Below are 24,873 nucleotides of genomic sequence, written 5' to 3' on the forward strand. Positions count from 1 at the left end.
TTTCTTAAATGAAGTTCGGTGCAATTCAGGAACAGGACAGCAAGTTAATTCAGGACTGCACCCATCACATAATTATTTCTAAAAAGATCTGCTAAGTGATATAAATTCAGTGAAACAGAGGTGTTTAAATAGAATAACTCATTGAGTTTATTCACCAGTGCCATTAAAGGAAGGAGGTCCATGGTTAAGCAAAAAACACTTCTCTTTTGCTTTCTCTTTTTTCCCCCCGGCCATTTATTTTTATGGCTACATCAATTGTGCACATCAAGACTTATAAAGCACTATGAAAAGGTTGTCAATCATAAGCTATGGGGAGCAGAGGTTTAACAGCAATTTTGGAGAAGGGAAACCAAGAGGTGAAGTTGAGCATTACAGCTGAGCAGCCTTATATAATATATTACCAGCAAGAGCCAAGCATAACAGAAAGATTACATAAAATACTAATGTGCCCCCAGGGTTCTGGAACTAAATGGTGAAGGGTATGTCTAGATAAGCTAGAGAGAGCTCTTTGTAAATTTGGAGTTCAGAGTATAAAATGACATGAATAAAGAGATAAGTGCCTGAGTACCCTAGATGGTGACAAATGTGTTTGCAGGCATACCCATAGGGACTTGGAAAACACACTCATTACCTCTGGTTCCCTAGAGGCCTGAAAGACTCAATATGGGCCACATGGGAAAGTATGCTGGGTATCTTAGTCACGTCTATGATGAGTGCCATTAACACCAGTCCTGTTACCATCACTGCAGAGTTCTCTCTCTCATCCACGCCTTAGCTGTTTCCAAGTTCATAAATTACCTCCTTCTGCCTGATCTCAATTTACCTCTCTTGCCATTTAACTACTTCAAGTCTCTGGAGAAGCAATTATTAAATCCCTATCCCAAAATGCTAAATGTTCCCTCAGGAGCTGAGAAAAGTTATCATAGATTCCCTTTATGAAGAAAGCAATATGTTCCCCAGCCACCCATAGAATTAGGCTCAGGAGAGACCCAATGTATCTATATATATAAAAGCCTAAGCGACAGTTACAACCAAACAACCGGAATGACCAGCCGACCAGTCGCTATGATGCACACTGACCACCAGGGGTCAACGCAGGCTCCAGACCAGCCAAGGTCGGTGCCAGCAGGGCCCCCTTGATTGCCCTGCCGGTCGCCCCACAGATCGGTCCTGATCGCCAGCCAGGCCTAGACACCCTATCCATGCATGAATCTCGTGCATCGGGCCTCTAGTATCTTAATAATCATCCACAAGGGCATTCGTCAATGAATAAAGATACACTGAGCACCAACTACATGTTAGGATTGTGACACTGGAGATATAGAGTTGAAAGCAAGTTTCTCCTCTCAAGGAGCTCAAAATCTAGAGGGGAGATTGGCACAACAATGGCATACAGCAATACTGTCATTGTGTGTCAATCACTACTAGGTAGGGACACAGAACTTTCAAAAGCTCTAGTAAGTCCACATGGAGGATCCTGGAGAACAGACAGGAGGAACGTATTACCTGGATGTCTCCTAAAGGACTAGTAGAAACTTGCCTGGGTGATAAATATATAGAGGACATTCCAGAAAGGGATCCCACAATTTCAGTTATTGTGATAAAATAAATAGTATGTGGAAAAAAATTATCATTCAGAGTTGTTCATCTTATTGGCCAGGGATTCATATGATTTTAAAATATTATCCTGAGCATTTATGGACACCATAGAGTGAAATTTGGCTCTCTCACTCCAAGTGTCCCTCTAGCCAAGCTGCCTTATCAATGGCAATGGCTCCATCATGTCCTTCAGCAAATAATGTGGCATCACTGCCTGCCTCTTCCTGTCATATAAACACTGTGTCTTTCCTTTACTCTTCATCCCTTGGCCCAGTGCAACAGCTCTGATGTCAATTTTGTTCCTTTCTACTTCTCATGGCTAAAAGGAAAGAAAAGTAGAAGAACAGATGGCTCCACTTTGGGATCCTTAATAACTACTTGGCTTGTGAAACACCAGATCGAGGCTCTCTGATTAACACATTCTTATCCACTTGGGTTAGCTACCCCCTGATTAAATTTGAAAGACCTTCCTGGTTCCTATTCTCTTAATCTTTTTTCTCACTCTGCACATGGTAAGTGATATTCAGGTGGGAAGGCTCAGGTTCTTGTAAACCTGGTCCTCAAATTTTGTGGGGGATGTAAAAGACATTCAAAATTTTTTCATCTTCACAACCACTAAGGGTACTTGAACAATAGTAGAGACTATCAGTGTAACGTAAAGGTTCCAAATAATGTCCAATTGCTAGCAGAATAGCTATAACTCTACCAACTAAAAAGAGAAGCATATTAAAAAGGATGTAAATTAGGGTAAGTTTTAAATAGATCAGCTGGACTCTACCATAATAAATTTATAGTTAATTTACTCAAAACCACTAGTATTTTAAATGTTAATAATATTATCTATTATTAGAATCACATCTCTCCAATGGTCATTCCATGCCAGTCTTTCTGACACCATAGCTTGTTGCAGTAGCTGTACTAGGAGACACAATATTGGTTTATCAGACCCTGTTTGCTGCCTTCTGGTGCTCTTCTAATCCAAATGCTTTATCTGCATGGCATATGGAACAGTGAGCAGTACTTGCTTTATGCCATGGTCATATAGATGGTGGAGTGGCCTCTTTACTGAGAGAGTAATACACTGAAAGAGACAGTAGATCTAAAGCTTAAAGCTCTTAACCATTTCCTACTTTCTTTCGAAAGATGAGTGAGAAGAAGATAATCAGAGAAAAGGAGGAAAGGAGGTTACAAATACTGAACACCTTAATCCTCAAACCCACTCTATGAAATAGGTGCTATTATTATCCTATTGTACAGGCTTGTGAAAGGTTAGTAACTTAACTAAGAGCACCGAGTTAGTAAATGGGAACACCTTGAACTCTGAACTTTCTGGCTCCAAATACCATTCCCGTAAATGCATGCCTCCCGGAGAACATTTTTCCGCAGTGAAAATCCACCATTAGGTTCCAGTCTTCCATGTTATTTTATTTCTAAATGTCTCCATATATCTGGCAAGAACGAAAGGATGGGAATCAGCTCATTCCCCATTTTTCATTGACCTTTCAATTACGTTTATTGGGGTGACATTGGTTTAATAGGATTATATAGGTTTCAAGTGTACAAAATTTGTATAGTGCACTGTATACCCACTACCCAAATCAAACCATCATTCACTTGTTGACTGCTCTTACAATTTAACCCAAATCAATAGGCTTATATCCTCCCACAATAGGTTCCCACTGTCCAACAAGCCCCAAATAGGCTGAGGCTCCTTTCCTTAACTTTAACAATTAAGTAATTAGAAACTCAGACAGGTTTATGCTTTTATCAAACCTACTAGATTAATTTGTTTCATAAAAATAATCAGTGGACAAGAATAATTTTAGTTTAAAATTTTGTCTATTCTTTATTATACAGTTGTTATACTACTATTACAATAAGGCAAGAATAGCCTTAGTAGTTTTAATAAATAAAATAACCAACTAAACATTTAGTTTTATAATATTGCTAAACAAATAAAATTTTAATCAAAATGTTTTCAATAACTATATAGTGTGATTTTTCTAAAAAATGAAATGCCGATCTCTTTCTGAGTTGGCAAACAGGTATTTTTATCATAATTGTCATGGCAGTAGAGATAAAATATATGAACTCTGGAGCTAGAATGAAAGGATTTTAAATTCAATTCTTTCCATTCTTTAAAAGAAAGAAAAATTACTTGACTTCTCTGAATTTCAGTTAAATAAGCTAATATTTAGAACAGTGTCTGGTATTCACCCAATAAGTTTTAGCTGTTATTACCCCATTTGGAGTATTTGCTACAAGCAATCCCTTTAATTTATTTGAGAATTATTGTAAAGTGAGAACACCTAATCCAAAAATTCCCCCAAATGTAATGAAATTTTAATTCTAAATTTAACAATTAATGAAGATGATATAATGGTACACTTTGGAGATATTTAATTAAACATTTATTGTTTCAATCTTATAGCTTTCTTTTAGTATTCTGAACCCATTATTTTTTCTTTCAGCTCTCAAATATTTTTATTGGCTCTTGACAACCTCATAAGCCCTAAGCACTGTGTCTACAGTGCTTGATGGATAGAACGGCCTTGTCTAAGGTGAATGGGGAAGCTCTGAACACTACCTTTTTGGCCCCAAGTATTATTCCTTTGCTAGTCTGCTTCCTGGAAAACATTTTTTTTTTCCCTCAGCAACAGTTTGGAAAGGTTTCCAGAAGTTTTCATGAGGTTTCTAAACAGAGATTCAAAGATAGGACAGTCAAGGAAAATCCCAGATATCATAGATGAGCCAAAATTCTTAAATTACTTTGGCTTAAATTCAGAGTTTGTACCAAAACCTAAGCCAAAGCTAGCCCTGTAATTATGCATAAATAGGAGGAAGAATGATTTAGTAGAGGGTTGGGACTAGCACCGATCCTGTAGGGAATATCCTTTTTCATAAAATGGAACTGCATCTTGAGAGACAGTTTTATCATGTGATTTAAATTCCAAAATATCCAGTCTTAGGTGACCAAAAAAAAAAAAAATTAATGTTTACCTCAATATATAAAATAAACAAAACATTTAATATTTCAAAGGAATTAATTTCAAATATTATTATTTTTAAAAGCTGTAAGAAGAAACATGAAAAATGTCTGCTGTTTTTTTAAAGCTTAAGGCCATGGTTCTCAAGGTGTGGTGTACAAGGCATGATGAGAGCAAAAATATTTCAAAATAATATTAGACTGTACCATGTTGACATTTGCATTTTGCAAATTGCATTGCAAAAGCAATGGTGGGTAAAACTTAGCAGAAACCAAGGCAGTGACAGTAAACTGTATCAATAGAAAGAGAAGAAAAAGGCCGAAACCAGTTTGGCTCAGTGGATAGAGCGTCGGCCTGCGGACTGAAGGGTCCAAAGTTCGATTCCAGTTAAGGGCATATACCTTGATTGCGGGCACATCCCCAGTGGGAGGTGTGCAGGAGGCAGCTGATTGATGTTTCTCTCTCATCGATGTTTCTAGCTCTCTATCCCTCTCCCTTCCTCTCTGTAAAATATCAATAAAATATATTTTTTAAAAAAAGAATACAAGGTAGTGACAGTTTAGCTCTAGATACCCTTAATGAAGCAGTAAAAATTTAATTTTCTTAAATCTCAACCCTTCAATATGTCTTCTTAACATTATGTGTGATGTAATAGGAAGTACACAAAAAGCACTTCTGTGGCTTACCAGAGTATGGTGGATATCTCCAGGAAAGTATTTATCTGAGTTACAAACTAAACTAGCTGCTTTTTTTCATGAAACATCAGTTATATACTTATAGATAGATGATAGATAGATAGATAGATAGATAGATAGATAGATAGATAGATAAATAGATAGATAGATAGATATAGATATACTTCAGAGAGGAAGGGAGAAAGAGGAAGACATCAATGATGATGGAGAATCATTGATCAGCTGCCTCCTGCACACCCCCAATGGGGATGTGTCCTGACCAGGAATTGAACCATAACCTCCTGGTTCATAGGTCAACACTCAACCACTTAGCCACACCAGCCAGGCATGAAACATCATTTAAAAAAATTTTAATTGATTTTGAGAAAGAGAGGATAGGAGAAAGTGAGAGAGAGAGGAACATCAATTTGTTCTTTCACTTATTAATGCATGCATTGGTTGATTCTTGTATGTGTCTTGACCGGGGATCAAACCCACAACCTTGACATATCAGGACAATGCTCTAACCAACTGAGCTACCTGGCCAGGGCCATGTAATATCATTTGTATCTGAAAGAAAAACTGGCAGCAAACTATAATAATTCATATTTGGGTATTTGGCAAGCATTTTGGGGGAAAAATGGATGGGGGGAACTTATCTATCACTTTAAGGAAAACAACCTACAAGCTTAATTAATTTCAAGCTTTTCAAGCTAAAATTAGAATTTTGAAAAATTTTATCTGCTCCCATGAGGTTGGTCTCTTCCCAGTACTCAAAGACTATTTTCTTCATATACTTCAACCAAAACAACATTTCACAATAGCTGTAATGCAGAAGCAGAATCCAAGTGTCTTCTACTAATCCAGGTATTTAAAACATTTGCAAATATATAAACAATGTCACTCTTATTAATTTCTTATTTTGGAAAATATAATTATTTTATGTTAACATGTAATATTGTTATCATTTTATTAAATTAATATCCTAAGACTTTCTTAGTTTTAATTTCTAATATGGAATATTAACTGATATAACCAATATAAACAAAAGGTTTGTGGTCTTCAGTTTTTATGAGGGAAAAACAGTTCTGTGACCAAAATTTTTGAGAATTACTAGCCTAAGGTTAAATGGAATCTTAGCTAGCAGCCATTGTGACATCAGAATCAGGTCAATAATCACCATATGAAAGAGTCCATGCAGTTGACCATTATTCATAAGCACTGCCCTGAAAGAAGCTAACCAACTAAGAGTACCTACTATTGCCCTTCATGTTCTCCATAGGGCATTCCACAATGTTACCAGGAAAGACATTCAACAAATAGTAAGAGAAAGACCATTTAATTCTAACATTGCTTCTTTCTTTGATTCTCATCAGGTCTCCCATAGTCTTGGCTCATGAAAGATGTACAAACATCAAGCCAAAAGAGTAAAAGCAGCTGCTGGGAAGATGAGGCCTTCAAATCTCTCCAAGATCAGACAATCTCTTAAAAATGTTTACCATAAATTTAATAGCCAGCACCCAGATTCAACTAGAAATCCAACTATAACTTCCTATGGTTGTGATCAAGATGACAGTACTGATGAAGAAATGAGTGTTATAGGAATGCTCCAAGATATTAAAACTGCCCAAATTGACCTCCTCAGGAAAATGACTGACATTGTCAGTGCAGTATCAAAATTCCAGGGAAAGACTGACTTTTATCAGAAGCAGATGGAGGTACTAGAAACCAGAATAAATGTTAATGAAGACAAGCAATGCACAACAACTAAAGATATCTTCTCTATGAAAGAAAACATTGATGCTTTAAAGAAGAAGGTAACAGAACTGGAAAACCAGCATTCTTCTTCCAGCACATATTGTTCAGAAGTTCTGGAAGGAGAAAAGGGTAAAGAAATCATGGAACTACTTCACAAACTCATACAACCACAAACTCTGGAGAACACATTGGCTTCTACAGAGTCTGAAATCTCTTCAGCAGAACCAGAGAAAGTGCCTAGTTATTCTGATCCCACAGATCATCTTGAGGAAAAAACAATTTCTCCCAAAATTAAAATTCTGAAGCAAAGTAACCATCAAAATGCATTAAAAAGCTTTAAAAAGTCAAAGCCAAGCATTTACATTTACCCAGACATTAGTACATGGATCAAACTAACTTTTGTCCATGGAGGAAAGTGGAGATTTTTTCTCAGTGCTACCAAGTTAGAAGAATTCATCCAGTGGCTTCTTTCTAGGCCAACCATCCCTCCTGAAGAACCACAATTCATAACCCAGAGATACTGTCCACTCACTGGGCCTATTGTGAGCTTGACCACAATCTGTCTCTCTGTTTTCAACTACATTTACTGTCTCTTTGGTTTTTTAAAGGAGGAAATAACTCGACTATAGAGTTACATTGTGCTTTGCTTGGCACAAAATAAATGTAACCTCGTGGCTGTAAGCATTCACACATCTTTGTGGTTGCTGTGAACTCCTTGCTCACATTTCTATATGTCTACAGTAAGTTAAAGCATATCATCCCACTGGACAACTGTGGTGCATTTTCTGTCAATGTTCTTGTTTTCTCATAGGCAAAATTCATGAGGCTCATCCAGTGCCCATTTCTTAGATAATGAAGCAAAAATAAAGGGGTCATCACCTTACTTAATGAACTCTACCAACATAGTCTGATGATGTTAAATTACAAATATTCATGGTAAATATACTATGTTAAGTTATTCCAAGTTAATAATTTGAAATGGGGCTTTCTTTGGCAATAAGCTAAGAACAACCTAGTTTCAAGTGAGAAAAAGGTACTAAGGCAGGTATAAAGGAAATTAAGGAAGGAATATTATGAAAAGACACAATATTGTCTAGTACCAGTCTGGTGGCAATTATATACTACGTTTTTTATTTACAGATGCATTTTACTTAATCCTTCTTTACAAATTTTCAGATTAAATGTGTACACAAATAATTTTTAAATATGTCACTATGTGATAGGTGCAGCATGGAGGGTTCTATCACATACCTACTTAACACCAGGCTATATGTTAAATGGGTTTGTTTTAAACCCATTTAAAACATGCTAACAAAGTCAAGTATCATCTTGGAAAAGGCACCAGCAATTTCTATGTATTTAGTCACTTTCAGAAAAATCCATAAAGAACAGCCAGATTTCTAGTTCAGCACCTTGGGTGTGGCCCTTACATCAGAGAGTAACTAGGGAAGGTAGGCCACGATACAGGCAAACATATCACAAGTGGATTCCGGGAGAGTGAAAAGTGACTCAACTGGTATTTTCTGGGTCATCTGAGCCTCTGTGTATTTACACATGCTTTCACCTTACATGCCTACTTAGCACTTGCTTATTGTTTCAACAGAGGCAAAGAATTTAGGGAAAGAGCATAGGGCTGGGAATCAGAAGACCTTTGTTCTGAACAGTCTTAAATCCTAGACTTACAAGCTTTATTAGTTCATCTCAACTAATCTGTAAAAAAATTATTTTGTCATCTGTAAAAAAATTGAATCATTCTATTAACTTAGTATATACGTCTTCAGCATTCAGTAATAACAAAGGGTCATGGAGGATAAAAGAAAAAGTAGAAGACGTTCTCTATATTGTAGACACATAACACTGAATAGGATAAATAGAATGTGTGCACCCATAACTCTAATGCATGAGAGATGGGAATGGGCAACAAAGAGCAATATAAGAAGTGCTGCTAGTATCAGGGGAAAAAAAGGGAGATGACTCTTGTAGTAAGGAAGGAAGCAAGGAGAGGAGGGGGTGGTGAGGGCAGTGTACCAGGCAGAAGGAAAACCGAACAAGAGCACAGGAGTGGGACCTGGAGGGAATGTGGGAAATCAAAGCCACCAAGTATTTTACAAACATAAAGTACTGACAGGCTATTATTTCAACCCTTTTATGCGTCTCATATTTCTCTTCAGTGATCCCCATCATGTTCATTTTAAGCTGGCTTTTATCTGAATAAGAATGTTAGAGGAGGAGAAGGTGAGAACACTACACTATTTACTCAGTCACAAAATTTTCCTGAAGATAACGGTCCTTTTAGTTTACCCAAGATTCCTGTGAGGAAAGAGGATTTTGCTTTTGAGTCAATTATTATCACCACCTAGATGAGCTCTCAACAACTCATTAAAATTAGAACTCAAGCCCAGCTGGTGTGGCTCAGTATTGAGCATCGACCCAGGAACCAAGAGGTCACTGGTTCGATTCCCAATCAGGCACATATCTGGGTTGCAGGCTCGATCCACAGTAGGGGGCATGCAGGAGGCAGCCAATGATGTTTCTCTCTCATCAATATTTATATCTCTCTACCTTACTCTCTCTAAATTTTAATAAAGGAAAAAATAAGTAAAAATTAAATTAGTACTCAACTTGTAACTACATGTGAGTAAATAATTTTTCACCCATCCTTGCTTTCACATTCTCCTGCCTCATATACCCTGGCTCAGGGGTAGTCTAATCACCACTACCAGTTCTCTGTACTCAGCGTACAAAAATATGTGTTTGCCTTGTCCTTGTGTCCCCCTCCTCTTTTTGGGGTCTCTCATCATCCTTAGAATGAGAAGCCCACCCTCACTGTCCCCATTTCCCATTCCCTCCCTGACTGCTCATGGGATCATATCTTCCATAATAATGCTCTCTCTCTGGTCTTCTTACAATCACTCTGGTGGATCTTTCTCAGTTTCTTAGATGATTCCTCTGCCACTAATTATTCCCTTAAAATATTCATGGTTCACTTTAATGACTCCTAAATCAAGGGACTATTAACCCAGACTCTTTGGGTACCTCCTGAGCTCCCATCCCAAGTGACTATTTATCTTCTCTACTTGATGTCTACAGTAGTCTGAAACTCCTTATTCTTAAATTAACCTTAGAAACTCTTCCTTCCTCTGACTCAAACTCATTTCTTTTCCAGCATTCCTCTTGCTAATGACATCACAGTGCAAGTTATCCATATCCCCACACTGGGAATTACTCTCAGCTTTTTCTCTCTCATTTTGTATATCAATCATCAAATCTTTTCCTGTTTATCTTCCAACAATTCAAGGGATCCATCTCTCTGTTCTCACTTCTATTTCGGTTTAAGCCTTATTAATATCTCTTTTTTTTAAGGTTGTCATGCATGGCCTTTATTATGTTCAGGTACTTTCCTTCTATACCAATTTTATTTAATGTTTTTTCTTTATTGATTAAGGTATTACATATGTGTCCTTATCACCCCATTGCCCCCTCCCACTCATGCTCTCACCTCCCCTGTTGTCCTGTGTCCATTGGTTAAGCTTATATGCATATATACAAGTCCTTTGGTTGATCTCTCCCCCTTACTCCCACCCTCCCCTACCTTTCCTCTGAGGTTTAAATGAAAAGTTTTCCTGCTTGATATCCCAACCTCAGGATGTCCATAATCCAAGTGTTAAAAGTGATTTTTTTTTTTTGCTCTGGTGGGTGTTGTTCAGTGGTTAGAGCATTGGCCCAAGCACTGAAGAGTCACAGGTTTAATATCCAGTCAAGGGGACGTAGTTGGGTTGCAGGATCCCCAGTCCCGGTCCAGGCACCTGAGGGAGGCAACCAATCGATATGTCTCTCTCACATCAATGTTTTTTTTCTCTCTCTCTCTTGTTCCTCCCCCTCTTCCTCTCCTCCCCCGCCCCCCTGCATCCTTCTCTTCCACTTTCTCTAAAAATTAATGGAAAAAATATCCTCGGGTGAGGATTAACAACAACAAAAAAAGGTGAATTGAAAAAAAAAAAAAACAGTTCAAAAATGTTTTCATTGCTCCTCATGTCAAGCAAAATAAAATCAAAATTTCTTAACAGAGCCTACACGACCCTTCCATCCTGCATTTTCACCTTCAGAAAGTAGAGTTCCATAGTGGTAGAGCACAATGGCTTTGGCATCAGGCTGACCTGATTTAAGAGCTGGCTCTGTCACTTACTAGCTGTGTAACTTTGGAACTAAGCCAAAGCTTACATTCCCAAGGCCTTGGTGTCCTTATTCCTAAAATAAGAATTATAATCATGGGCTATTGCCAGTAATAATGAAGATTATTATGTGAACTTGCAAGCAATCTAATTGATGTATAGTTAGTGTGAAATAAATGATATTATTATTACTTTTTCCCATTATTACTCATTTTCCCATGATAACTTTACATACAACTCACCATCCTGCCACAGTAAATGACTTGCAGATTTTTTTCAAATCTTGTGTCTTTGTATTTGCTGTTTCTACTGCCTTCAATGCCCTTCTTTTATCTGGCTAATGAGCAATAATTGGTCATTTAAGATTCAATTTAATTTTTTTTTTTCTGAGACACCTCCCCTAATCCTTATCCTCTACTCAATCTCTCTGAGGAAGAACTGGGGACTTCCTTAACAACCCCACCAGTGAGAGAGAGAATAACATTTATTTCATCACATTATTATTTTGTGTTCACATGTCTGTTTCCCTCACAAAACTTTGAGCTTGAGCTTTCTTTATGATAATGACAGAAACTTACCTCTTTATCTTGAATACCTAAATCAGTTTTATTAGTAGGTTTTCAGCAATCGTTTTTAAATTAAAAGACAAGAAAATAAAGCACTATCCTGCTCTACAAAGAAAATTGAGTATAAATATAATTAGATGAATGCTTATCTATATATAAAAGTCAAGCGACTGGAACAACGGACAACCAGAATGACTGGAACGACCAATTGCTATGACGTGCACTGTGGCGGGCAACCGGCCCAATGGGGCCCCAATCAGCGCCTGCAACTGCCCATGGCCCCTCCCCTCCAAGGCCCAGCCCTGATCAGACCCCATTGGGGCGGGCGGCTGGACACCCACCATGCACAAAAATTTGTGCACTGGGCCTCTAGTAATGTATATAAACATGGAAACCATTGTGTATCCTTCAAAATATCTCAAACCATTGTTGTGGTTGTTGTTAAACACATTATTGGGGAGGTGGAATTCAACAGTGAAAATAGTAAGAATATTCAAAAAAGACCAGACTTTAGAACAGCTATTTACTGAACATTTATTATGTATCAGGTATACTGTGCTAGGATCTGGGTATACAATGGTAAACTTTATAAATATGTGATTTTGGCAAAGTCCTTGATCCTTATATTCATTAGTTTTCTCAACTCTAAATTGAAAACAATTTATGTCAAAAGACTGTTGTGTTAATCAAATGAGACAATGTGTATAACCTGCCCAAAACAGTCCATGACTTAGTTGACACTTAACAAATGGTAGTCATTTCCTTCTCTTGGCTAGATATTAAAAGGGGGTAGAAGATCAACAGAACAAAGTCCCTGCTTCAAGTTGCTTACATTCAGAACCCAACCTCCCTTTGCCAGCTGTAAAGAACTTCAGACAAATAATGAACCAAGTGAAAGACTAAATACAAAAACTCCAAAACAACTCTTGACTCCCTCAACCCAAGATAGCGTGATAAGAATAAGACAGGGTGTGAAGCTCTCCTCCTGGTCTGGGCATTCAACCAATAATCTATCATCTGTAATAGCCATTTGCCCACCTTTAATTGCACACTGTAAAAATAAGCATCAGAAGAAGTATGTGGAGAGGAAGGGAGAGACCCATTTTTAATATAAGTCATTTCGTTCAGTTTGTAATACTTGCTTGCATAGACAGACACTAAGAGCATTCTGTTCATTCAAAAACAGCATTCACTAACATTTATTGAAATCTGACCCTATGCCATGAACTAACTGAGCTAGATTATGAAGAAACAGAGACGAAAAAGACACCAGTCTTGTCCTGAAGGAACATAATTTCCAGTGGTGTTCTCTCCAGTTGCCAATTATTTTGCCCTGTTGCTTAGATTTGGAGTAGAAAACTACACACTTCATTTAAAACTTAATGCAATCTTTTTATGGGACACAACCCAAGTCCCACGTAGAAAAAAATTGCTATTCCTAAAAGTAAAGTAATGCTTTAAGGTTAATTCCTGTAAGCCACAAAAATGCAACTTTTTCTGTATCGTTCTACCCCAAATGTAGACACTCCCCAACATATCACTAGATTAAGTTCCAAAACTTCATTTGTAAATCCACTGTTTACAATTCAGAATGCATATTACAAAGAAACATTTTAGAGTTGGATATTTTGGGCCAACCTGTAAAAACTGATTGAACGGCAATAGGCAATAAACCTGAGATATTGGTATTAATAAAACTATGGAGCCAAGCTTTTGGTATTCCCATGCAAAGTGCATTCAGGAAAATAACTGTAAGAGCAGTAGTTTTGACAGCTGAATCAGGGACCCCACTCGCTTTGCTCTCTCTTCTATATGATAGTAGAATGAATATTTCACAGATTGATGGCACAAGGAGAATACCTTGGGGAACACAGGGACAAAGAACAGGGTCTAATGGGGACCAAGGATGAACTGTAGGGATGAGAAGCTGACAATGGGGAGTTCTTGGGCAAGAAAAGAGACAAGGTTCCATGTGGCTTCTGAGAATCTAGTCCAGGGCATAAGTGCTGAAGTAGGCCAGGGCCATTTTTTATAGTGAAAGATTGAAAGTTGATCTAGAAAGAAGAGAATTATACATGTAAAGCACTTAGCATACATCCTAGTGCTCAATAAATGGTGATGGAGATATTGGAGACAGCGAGGTAGAAGCAAATTTGGATGCTTTGCTCCCTCATTTGTCTTTTGGAATACAATCAACTTGGAAAATAACTATTTTTTTGTAGATATAGAACTTCAACACTTTCTGAGCTATGAAATGTTAGTGGCAGGTGGAGTTAGTGGAGCAGGGCATTGCTGTAGTGGGCTCTTGAGACAAAGATATGATAGATTTGCATATCCCTGATCTTTCTCCTTCTCCACACCATTCTTTTCACCCAAAGCTTGAGGTGCAAGGGTGTGGGAAGATGCACCCCAGCGAAAAGTAGAGTCAGGGAGAGGGGATAGGAAAAGGAGAAGAAGGAAAACTCCCAGTACGAATGAGAAACAGCCCAGCTGGTGTGGCTTAGTGGTTGAGTGTCGACCCATGAACCAAGAGGTCACTGGATTCATTCCTGGTCAGGGCACATGCCTGGGTTGCAGGCTTGATCTCCAGCAGGGAGCATGCAGGAGACAGCCAATCTATGATGTTTCTCTCTCATCAATGTTTCTAACTCTCTCTCTCTCTCTCCCTCTAAAAATCAATTTAAAAAAAGAATTTAAAACAAGTTTTTTTAAAAAAATAAGAGTGAGAAACAGCAGAGGTTTAGTGCAGTCCTTCATACAGTAGGGATATTTCTACCAGAGGCCCACACCATGTGTTCTGAAAATACTAAAAAAGGCAGTGTGTCCCATAGGCAATTTAATCCTTCTTCTACTCTCAGTTACAGGTTAGCTCTAAGGAATCTGCACAAGCTTCCAGAACAACTCTCAACTGGACCTTTCCAATCTTTTCCTTTAGTCAAGAATGCCACCTATTTTTAGATACTCCCCCTCTCCCCAATTCTCACTGAGGATAAGAAAATAAATGCATGAAAATGTGCCCAAATGACAGTCTGATTCTGATGATATACATATCCTTTCTATCAGTCTGTTCAGAAAGGGTGACCTCATGAGCCAATATCCTGATGGAAGGTATAACACATCTTTAGGATATCAGAAAATTAACATGTGGGTGCCACTCTCATTTATACTGACCCTCAGTCAACTTATATTTGACAACTATAAAGATAATAATTGCTTGATGTACAGTTTGTAATTAGATCACAGCCATCAGTGACATGGTTATTTGTTGTTATAGCAATATTAACAAAATTATGCCTTTGGCAGTCTAATTAGAGGAGCACCTTAGGTGACCCAGTTGGCATTTTCAATATGTTATCTAAGAGGAAAGATAAGAAGACAAATCAGAGCTGACTTAATGAAGTTTCTGATCAGAGGCTGCTCTGAAGACAGTGAGTTACTGAAGGACACAAAGAGGAACTGTTGACTCATGCAGGATTCTAAAAGACAACAAAAAGCAATGGAATACTAGATTCAACCTTATTGTAAGGGATATCAATGGAAGTTTCTTTTCTCTTCAGCAGCAGAATCCCAAAGTCATAGAAGGTTAACTATACTAGTAAAAGAAGCCTAAGGATTACTAAGTTTGGTGATATTCAAGTGGAAGTACTTCCAAGGGTTTTTTTAAAATCTGTTAGACTTTTGCAAATTAATCCCTCCCCAATATTAAAATATGCCTATGGGTCAGGGGACATATCCTTACCCCATTTGAAAATCATGACTATAAGGAGCAGCAAATGTAGGGACCTAGATATTAGATAGACCTAAATTAATGAGGGCTGTGTTACTCACCAGATTTGTAAACTTGCTGAGTTTCTTAAATTCTCTGAGCAAACTTTCTTGTTTCTAAGTTGTGGATAATAATAGAATATAGTGTAAAATTATATGCTGAAGATAAAATCAGAAAAAGTACTTCGCTCAGCATCTGACACATAGTAAGTACTCAATAAGTGTTCCATATAACTTGTGATGGCTGATTTTATGTGTCAACTTGACTGGGCTAAGAGATGCACCAAGAGCTGGTAAAACATTATTTCTGTGTGTGTTTGCGTGGGTGTTTCTGGATGACATTAGTATTTGGATAGATAGGCTGAGTAAAGAAGATGCCCTACTCAATGCAGTGGGTATAATCCAATCTATTGAGGGCCTGAATAGACCAAAAAGGTGGAGGAAGGGTGAATTTGCTCTCTGTTTGAGCTGGGACATCATCCTCTCCAGCCCTTGGACATCAGCACTCCTGGTTTTGGACCTTCAGTCTCAGATTGGGATTTATACCACTGGCTCCCCTGGTTCTCAAGCCTTTGGGTTTGAACAGGGACCACACCACCAACTTGAAGATGGCAGATCATGGGACTTCTCAGCCTCCATAATCACATGAGCCAATATCGTATAATAAATCTCTTTCTGTGTATCTATATCTATGCTACTGGTTCTTTTTCTCTGAAAAAACCCTGTCAAGTACATAACTCTATTGTTATTACTATTGAATGGGCTGGGCAATAGCTATCCAGAATGTTGAGGCCTGAGATGCAGGGGTGGAAGTGACTTGCCTAACATTACCCAACTTGAGTCTGGACCAGATTCCAGGGTTCAAGATAGTGGGTCTAGTGTTCTTTAGGCCACACTGAATTCCTGCATTCTGAAAGCTAAAGCATATGCACTGGTCTAGGGGTCAAAAACACATTTAATTGTGCCTCTTACCATCTAATGTTCCATAACTAGGACAATGCATTGATCAAGGATTGGAAATCTGCAATTATTGCCACCTTACCAAAGTCTCCTTTCCCAGGTCATTCAGTCCATGTTCCATTCTCTTTGAAACTTTTACCTTTTCTCACACCAGAATTTTCTATGTAAGTCTTATCTGAGCATTTCATCAGGGATCAGATGCTAATATTATATGGTAATGTATATGTACTAGAGGCCTGGTGCATGAAAATTCATGCACTGGAGGGGGGTTCTTCAGCCCGGCCTGCCCCCTCTCACAGTCTGGGAGCCCTCAGGGGTGGGAGGCGACCTGGCAATCAGGGGAAGGCTACGCCCCTATCACACCTCTGCTGCTGCCAAAGATGGCGGGTTAATTTGCATACACAGGTGCCAAGCGGCTGTGGACGGAGTGGGATGCTTGGGTCATTGCCATGGTGATGATGCAGGCATTCCGCACCACCCCAGCCGCTCAGGGCCTCTGGGCAGGGTGGGAAGGCGGAAAGGTGGCTCCGGGCCGGATCGGAAAGGCTGCTCTGGCCAGAGCGAAGGTGGTGCCAGCAACCAGGGGAATGAAGGCCCATTCTTGCAAGAATCTTCATTCATGCATTGGGCCACTAGTATATATATATATATATATATATATATATATATATATATATATATATATATATATATGGTCTCAAATATATATGCATGCAGATATACTGGGTATATGTATATTTATACCAAATATATAAGAATAGATAAACCTTTTGGTTAATTTCCTTGCCTATGGTCAGTGATATTGTTCTTGTTATTATATATAGTTATAGCTTTAAAAAGTAATAATAATAATAATAACAAGAACACACACATGCTTCTGATAGAAGCCTCAGATAATACCTCTAAATATTAAAGTATTTTTTTCAAAGTTGCCCTAGCTGGTTTGGCTCAGTGGATAGAGCATCGGCCTGCAGACTGAAGGGTCCCAGGTTCGATTCCAGTCAAGGGCATGTACCTTGGTTGCAGGCACATCCTGGGGGCGGGGAGTGCAGGAGGCAGCTGATCGACGTTTCTCTCTCATCGATGTTTCTAACTCTCTATCCCTCTCCCTTCCTCTCTCTGAAAAATCAATAAAATATGTTTTAAAAAATTTGAAGAGCTGTAAATACTAGTTAAGTAGCTTCTATGAGTTTTAAAGGACAGTGATAACTTACTGCAAAGCCTGTCATTCAAAGGAACAACAGAATTTGAAAGAAAACATGTATGGATACATTCAAGGTAAAACCTAGTAAACCATTCTTAGCTTGTCTTCCTTCTCACCGTCTTTTAAAACAGAGTATTTCTCATTCCCTGTCTCTTTTCCTGTGTTTTTTATAAAATGTTTTTATTTCCACCCATGTCTCCCTCCCTTTGCTTCTGTCTCTGTGCATCTCTCTTTCCTCCTTCTATCTTAGTTTTTTTTGCGATGGTGTGGCAACCCATGAAGTCACACATACATTCACTTGCCAGATAAAGTCATGTGCACTTGTCTTTCCTCTTTTCTCCTACTCAGTTTCAGCCTGGAAACCTTAGTGTTGACCTTTTCCTATTCTTCCTGATTCTGCTTACAGGTATCTCTCCTGTATTAGTTGGGATTCTCCAGAAACACGAACAATAAACATGGCTAAGGAGTCCCATGTTCTGCCATCTACAAACTGAGGCACAGGAAAGCCAACAGTATAGATAGCAGTCTGAGTCTGAAGGCCAGAGATCCAGGAGGGTGGAGGTCAGGAGAAGACTGATGTACCAGCTCATCAGCCAGGAAGAGAGTAAATTCAACCTTTCTCCACCTTTGGTTTCTATTCAGGCCTTCAACAGACTAGATGACACTTATCCACATTGGAGAAGGCCATCTGATTTACTCAGTTCATCTACTCAAATGCTAATCTCTTCCAGAAATGCACACAGAAATAATATTTAACCATGTACCTGGACATGCTGTGGTCCAGTCATGCTGACACATAAAGTTAACCATCATACCTGGTCCTGGTCCAACTTCCCCTCATGGTTGTTTACCACCCTACCCATTCCCCAAACTTTCCTCCCCAGGTCCCAATTTCTGTTTTCAATTCATGCCAGCAACCACCCTTCACCTTCTGATTTTCTCCTTTGGCTGGCTGCTTAAATTTACATATCTTATCGTGGACTGAATATTCACTCTGATTATTTCCTTAGGGTAGCCTCCTAGCACACTTGCCCAATTATTCACTACTTCCTCCATTTTTGGTCAAGCTTCTCACAACCCCCATTTTTCCCCACCACAGAACTAATCATAATATAGAATAAAATTTTATTATAGAATATATTTTGTATAATAAAGACTATTGAATATGCCTTAGTCCAAATTTCAAACACAGGTGAGTGGAACAAGTTATAATTTGGCTAGGGAAATAACTATAGTTGTTTTTTTTTTACTCTTTATTTTCTTATAGTCAGTTGAGAAAAAACTCTCCAACCTGAGAAAATATATGAAAAAGGGTCTTAAACTAATTTTCTTTTCTTTATTTGCTGTAATATTCTGCCCCCTTTATGGTTTCCAACAAATTAATTTTTTTAATTTCTATGGAGAAATAGGAGGTATTTTGGTTGTTTTTATTTCCAGTTCACTGAAAATTGCTTTCAGAAAAAGCATGTTTTGCAGAAACACTAATCAGAACTCTGTCATCTACAACAATAAAAAGAAAGTAAAAAATAACATGGACAAAATAATTACACAATAAATTTTGTAAATTTACTTATTCAGAGACAGGATAACTTGCATAGCCCCTCCTTTTCTCTCTCTCTCTTTCTCTCTCTCTCTCTCTAATTAATTCATAGGTATTGAACTTTCACAATTGTAAAATCAATTTCAATGTATTTATAATTTTTTGAATACTATATGACTGAGCAACCTAAAGAAGATTGAAAAAACTGGAAAGATCCAATTCACTATGAGCCATCTAAAGGGGCCAAAGAATTACACAGTCTCAGATTCATTTCTCTTTCACTTTATTAAAACAAGCTCAATCACAGACAAATGGAATTTTAAATCAGGAGTGAAATTTCCCCAGCCTAATCTTCTGCTGTCTTTGTTAACTAAATGTGCAGAATGTCCTTTAAGGACAAGAAAGACATGTGTGGACATGATGAGACTGGGCTACACCAGAACCCTCTCCCCAACATGTTCTGCAGTCCCCACAGTGGGTAAGAATCTGAGTTCCACAAAGCCCTGAAATGTATCTCAATCCCAAACTCCTAAATTCTATGGTTTTAAAAAGGTCTCTTTCAAGGGCATGCATTGGGAAGGAAAAGAAAGAGACTGTGTCCTCCTTCAAGTCTGTGAAAATTAACTATTTTAATCTTCCAAATCACTCCAACTCCATGGAAATAAGTCCCAAATTGAGTGAGGTAACACTAGCTCTTAATACTATCATCTTGGATTTATCTCATACTAGTAGTCTTGCGCCCGAATCCGTGTGCCAGTAGGTCACTGCCGCCCTCCTGTAGCTCCCTCTGGCCCCCCTCATAGCTTGCTGCCCTGCCCCCTCCTGTAGCTCTCCGCCTCCTGCTTGCTTGCTGCCCCGCCCCGTCCTGTAGCTCTCTGATGCTCCCTTGTAGTTTGTTGCCCCACCCTCCTGCAGATCCATGATCTGGTCGTTATGTGGTTGGTCGTTATGCCTCAGGGCATAATGGATAATTAGTATATTTCTCTCTTATTATATAGGATGGTCATAAATTATTCCTTTACTCATTAATTAAACAGTCATTGAGAACCTACTATATACCAGGTAATATGTTGGTGTGTAAAACAGGTATGATACTATTCTGAGGCTCCAGGGAAAGGGTTAGAGGCCCACAGAGCTTTTTCCCTCCTGATGATTCCTCTTCTCACTTTTTGCAGATGTCAACTTGTTTTCAATCTCTTCAGAGCCATTGCTACACAGCTTTTCCTTCTTCCTGTTTGAAAGCAAAAATAATTGCAGGAGCTTTAGCATTCTGCTGTGTATGTGAGGAAAAAGATCAAGAGAATCACAAAGATGCCGGCCCTAACATTGTTTGAGCTACTGAAACAACACCAGCAACCTACCTAAGGATTTGTTATATGAGAAATAAACCTATCTTGTTTAAGCCAATGTAGCTGGATTTTTTTGTAACTTATAGTCAAATGCAATTCTTTTTTTTTTAAATATATTTTATTGATTTCTTACAGAGAGGAAAGGGAGAGGATAGATAGTTAGAAACATCGATGAGAGAGAAACATCGATCAGCTGCCTCCTGCACACCTCCCACTGGGGATGTGCCCGCAACCCAGGTACATGCCCTTAACCGGAATCAAACCTGGAACCCTTCAGTCTGCAGGCCGACGCTCTATCCACTGAGCCAAACCGGTCAGGGCTAGTCAAATGCAATTCTTATTGATATACTGCCATTGCCACTATCACAACCAAAACTCCCTTTGCATCTTGGGAGTTTAGAGAATCTTTCAATTCCTACACTGTCCAAGACAAGGTTGAAAACTAACTCCAAAATGTTATTCATTCCTGAGGAAGTCTACCAGCACATCAGAACTCTCCTGGTTGTTTGTCTCCCATCCACTTTTACTTTGGTTGTTTGCCTGGAGGTATTTATTCAAATCCATTTGAGGGACTGGGTGTGAGTAGTGAGACCTGTAGCATGTGCAGGTACTCAATGTCCAGGCCAGTGGAGTGACAGAGAAGCTAGTTCACTTCAAATAAGATAATGGCAACTTATCTCTAAAATGCCTTTCTAGAAGAATTAAAAAAAAACACTCAACAGGCCAAAAACTAAGGAGGAAATTGAAGCAGTAATAAAAAAAACTTCCAGCAAACAAAAAGCCCGAGTCCAGACAGCTTCACAGGAGTTTTACCAAACATTCAAAGAATAACTAAAACCTATCTTTCTCAGACTATTTCAACAAATGCAAGAAGAAGGCACACTTCCTAGCTCTCTCTATGAAGCCAGCATTACCCTAATTACAAAACCAGATAAAGACACTGCAAAGAAAGAGAATTGCAGGCCAATATCCCTGATGAACAAAGATGCTAAAATCCTCAACAAAATCCTAGCAAATCAGATCCAGCATCCTATCTAATAAAAGAGTAATATGCAAATTGACCATCACTCCATCACACAAGATGGCTGCCCCCATGTGGTCAAAGATGGCTGCCCCCATTTGGACACAAGATGGCCGCCACAAGATGGCCAGCAGGGGAGGGCAGTTGGGAGGGACCAGGCCTGCAACGGAGGGCTTTGGGGGCGATCAAGCCTGCAGGGGAGGGCAGTTAGGGGTGACCAGGCCAGCAGAGGAAGGAATTTGGATTCTACCGGGCCTGCAGGGAAGGGCAGTTGGGGGAGACCAGGCCTGCAGGGGAGGGCAATTAGGGGTGACCAGGCCTGCAGGGGAGGGCAGTTAGGGGTGACCAGACCTACAGGGGAGGGCAGTTAGGGGCAAACAGGCTGGCAGGGGAGCAGTTAGGCATCAATCAGGCTGGCAGGAAGAAGTGGTTAGGGGCAATCAGGAAGGCAGGAAGGCAAGCAGTTGGGAACCAGCAGTCCTGGATTGTGAGAGGGATGTCCGACTGCCCGTTTAGGCCCAATCCCATTGAGATTGGGCTTAAACGGGCAGTGGGACATCCCACGAGGGGTCCCAGATTGGATAGGGTGCAGGCTGGGCTGAGGGACACACACTCCCATGCACAAATTTCATGCACTGGGCCTCTAGTTACATTAGAAAAATCATACACCGTGATCAAGAGGGATTTATTCTGGGGAGGCAATGCTGGTACAATATCCACAAATCAGTAAATGTGATGCACCACATAAACAAATTGAGAGACAAAAATCACATAATCATAACAATTGATGCAGAAGAGGCATTTGACAAAATCCAACACCCTTTCCTGATAAAAACTCAGCAAAGTGGGAATAGAGGGATCATAATAAAAACCTTATATGACAAACCTACCACCAACATCATACTTAATGGGCAAAAGCTAAAACCATTTCACCTAAGAACAGGAACAAGACAGGGATGTCCACTTTCACCACACTTGTTTGACATAGTACTGGAAGTATTAGCCATAGTGAACAGACAAGAAGAAGAAATAAAAGGCATCCAAATTGGAAAAGAAGTAAAATTGTCATTTGCAGATGACATGATATTGTACTTAGAAAACCCTAAAGACTCCATCAAAAAAACTACTAGACTTAATAAATGAATTCAACAATGTAGCAGCATACAAAATTAACACCCAGAAATCTATGGCTTTTCTATACACCAATAATGAACTCACAGAAAGAGAAACTAAAAAAAAAAAAATCCATTACCATTTCAACACAAAAATTAAGGCACCTAGGAATAAATTTAATCAAGGAGGTAAAGGACCTGTACTCAGAAAATTACAGGACACTGAAAAAAGAGATAGAGGAAGACATAAACAAATGGAAGAATATACCAAGTTCATAGATTGGTAGAATCAACATCATTAAAATGTCCATACTACCCAAAGCAATCTATAGATTCAATGCAATTCCCATTAAAATACCAACGACATACTTCAAAGACCTAGAACAAACTCTTCAAAAATTCATCTGGAATACAAAAAGACCCCAAATAGCTACAGCAATCATGAGAAAGAAGAACAAAGTTGGAGTGTTCACAATACCAGATATCAAGCTATATTATAAAGCCACTGTTCTCAAAACTGCCTGGTACTGGCACAAGAACAGACCAATGGAACAGAACAGAGAACCCATAAATCGACCTAGCCCATTATGCTCAATTAATATTTGACAAAGGAGACAAGAGCATACAATGGAGTCAAGACAGTCTCTTCAGTAAATGGTGCTGGGGAAATTAGACGGATACATGCAAAAAAATGAAACTAGACCACCAACTTACACCATGCACAAAAATAAACTCAGAATGGATAAAGAACTTAAATGTAAAACGAGAAATCATAAAAATCTTAGAAGAAGCCATAGGCAGCAAATTAGCAGACATTTGTTGTAGCAATATCTTTGCTGCTAGGGCAATGGAAACTATGGAGAAAATAAACAAATGGGACTACATCAAAATAAAAAGCTCCTGCACAGCAAAAGAAACCATCAAAAAAACAACAAGAAAGCCCACTGCATGGGAGAACATATTTGCCAAAGTTATCTCCAATAAGGGTTTAATCTCCAAAATTTATAGGGAATTCATACAACTTAACAAAAGGAAGATAAATAATCCAATCAAAAAATGGGCAACGGACCTAAACAGACACCTTTTGAAAGAGGACATAAGGAAGGCCAAGAGACATATGAAAACATGCTCAAAGTCACTAATCATCCAAGAGATGCAAATCAAAACGACAATGAGGTACTATCTCACACCTGTCAGAATGGCTATCATCAACAAATCAACAAAGGACAAGTGCTGGTGAGGATGCAGAGCAAAAGGAACCGTTGTGCATTGCTTGTGGGAATGCAGACTGGTGCAGCCACTGTGGAAAACAGTATGGTATTTCCTCAAAAATTAAAAATGGAACTGCCATTTGACCCTGTAATTCCACTTCTAGGAATATATTCTAAGAAAACAGAAACACCAATCAGAAAAATATGTGCACGCTTATGTTCATAGCAGCACAATTTACAATAGCTAAGATATGGAAACAGCCTAAATGCCCATTAGCAGATGAGTGGATTAGAAAACTGTGGTACATCTGTACAGTGGAATACTGTGCTGCTGTAAATAAGAAGGAACTCTTACCATTTGCAAGAGCGTGGATGGAACTGTAGAGCATTACGCTAAGTGACATAAGCCAGTCAGAGAAAGATAAATATCACATGGTCTCACTCATTTGTGTAATATAATGAACAACATAAACTGATGAACAAAAATAGAACCAGAGTCACAGAAGTATAGAATAGATTGTCCAACCTATGAGGGAAGGCAGGGGATGAGAGGGTAATAGATCAACCAAAGGTCTTGTATGCATGCATATGAGCATAACCAATGGACACAGATGGGGGGTAAGGGAATGAGGGCATGTGCGGGGGTTGGGGGCGGCCAGGGGGGGGTCAATGGGGAGAAAAGGAGACATATATAATACATTAAATAATAAAGAATTTAAATTTTAAAATAAATAAATAAATAAAATGCATTTTCTTTTTTACTAGACCTTTTTCATTATCATTTAAACATACTATTGTCCTCCTATTTTATAAAAAAATCTAAATTTTACTAGAGTACAAATCTCCAACTAAAAGTATATCTATTTTGTCATTTACAAAATATATAGCTATAGCTTCAATTTCTACTTCTTCATACTATTGACTTCTCAGCCCACTCCAATCTGGCTTCTGTTCC

At 38.7% G+C, this 24,873-nt stretch overlaps 1 protein-coding gene across 1 annotated transcript in view; it reads left to right on the forward strand.

Annotated features, from left to right (window-relative positions):
- CCDC54 (coiled-coil domain containing 54) overlaps positions 1-7,647 on the forward strand; it is a gene marked incomplete at its 3' end in the record, with an annotated part of 132,521 nt that extends 124,874 nt beyond the window's left edge. The window contains exon 2 of the mRNA XM_080655223.1: positions 6,637-7,647. Coding sequence (XP_080511349.1) covers positions 6,664-7,647 — 984 coding nt within the window. The 5' untranslated portion in view covers positions 6,637-6,663. The remainder of the gene's footprint in view (positions 1-6,636) is intronic.
- Between the last annotated feature and the right edge of the window lie 17,226 nt (positions 7,648-24,873).

The sequence above is a fragment of the Plecotus auritus genome (assembly GCF_963455305.1).
Source record: "Plecotus auritus genome assembly, chromosome: 2".
NCBI classification, from domain to species: Eukaryota; Metazoa; Chordata; class Mammalia; order Chiroptera; family Vespertilionidae; genus Plecotus; species Plecotus auritus.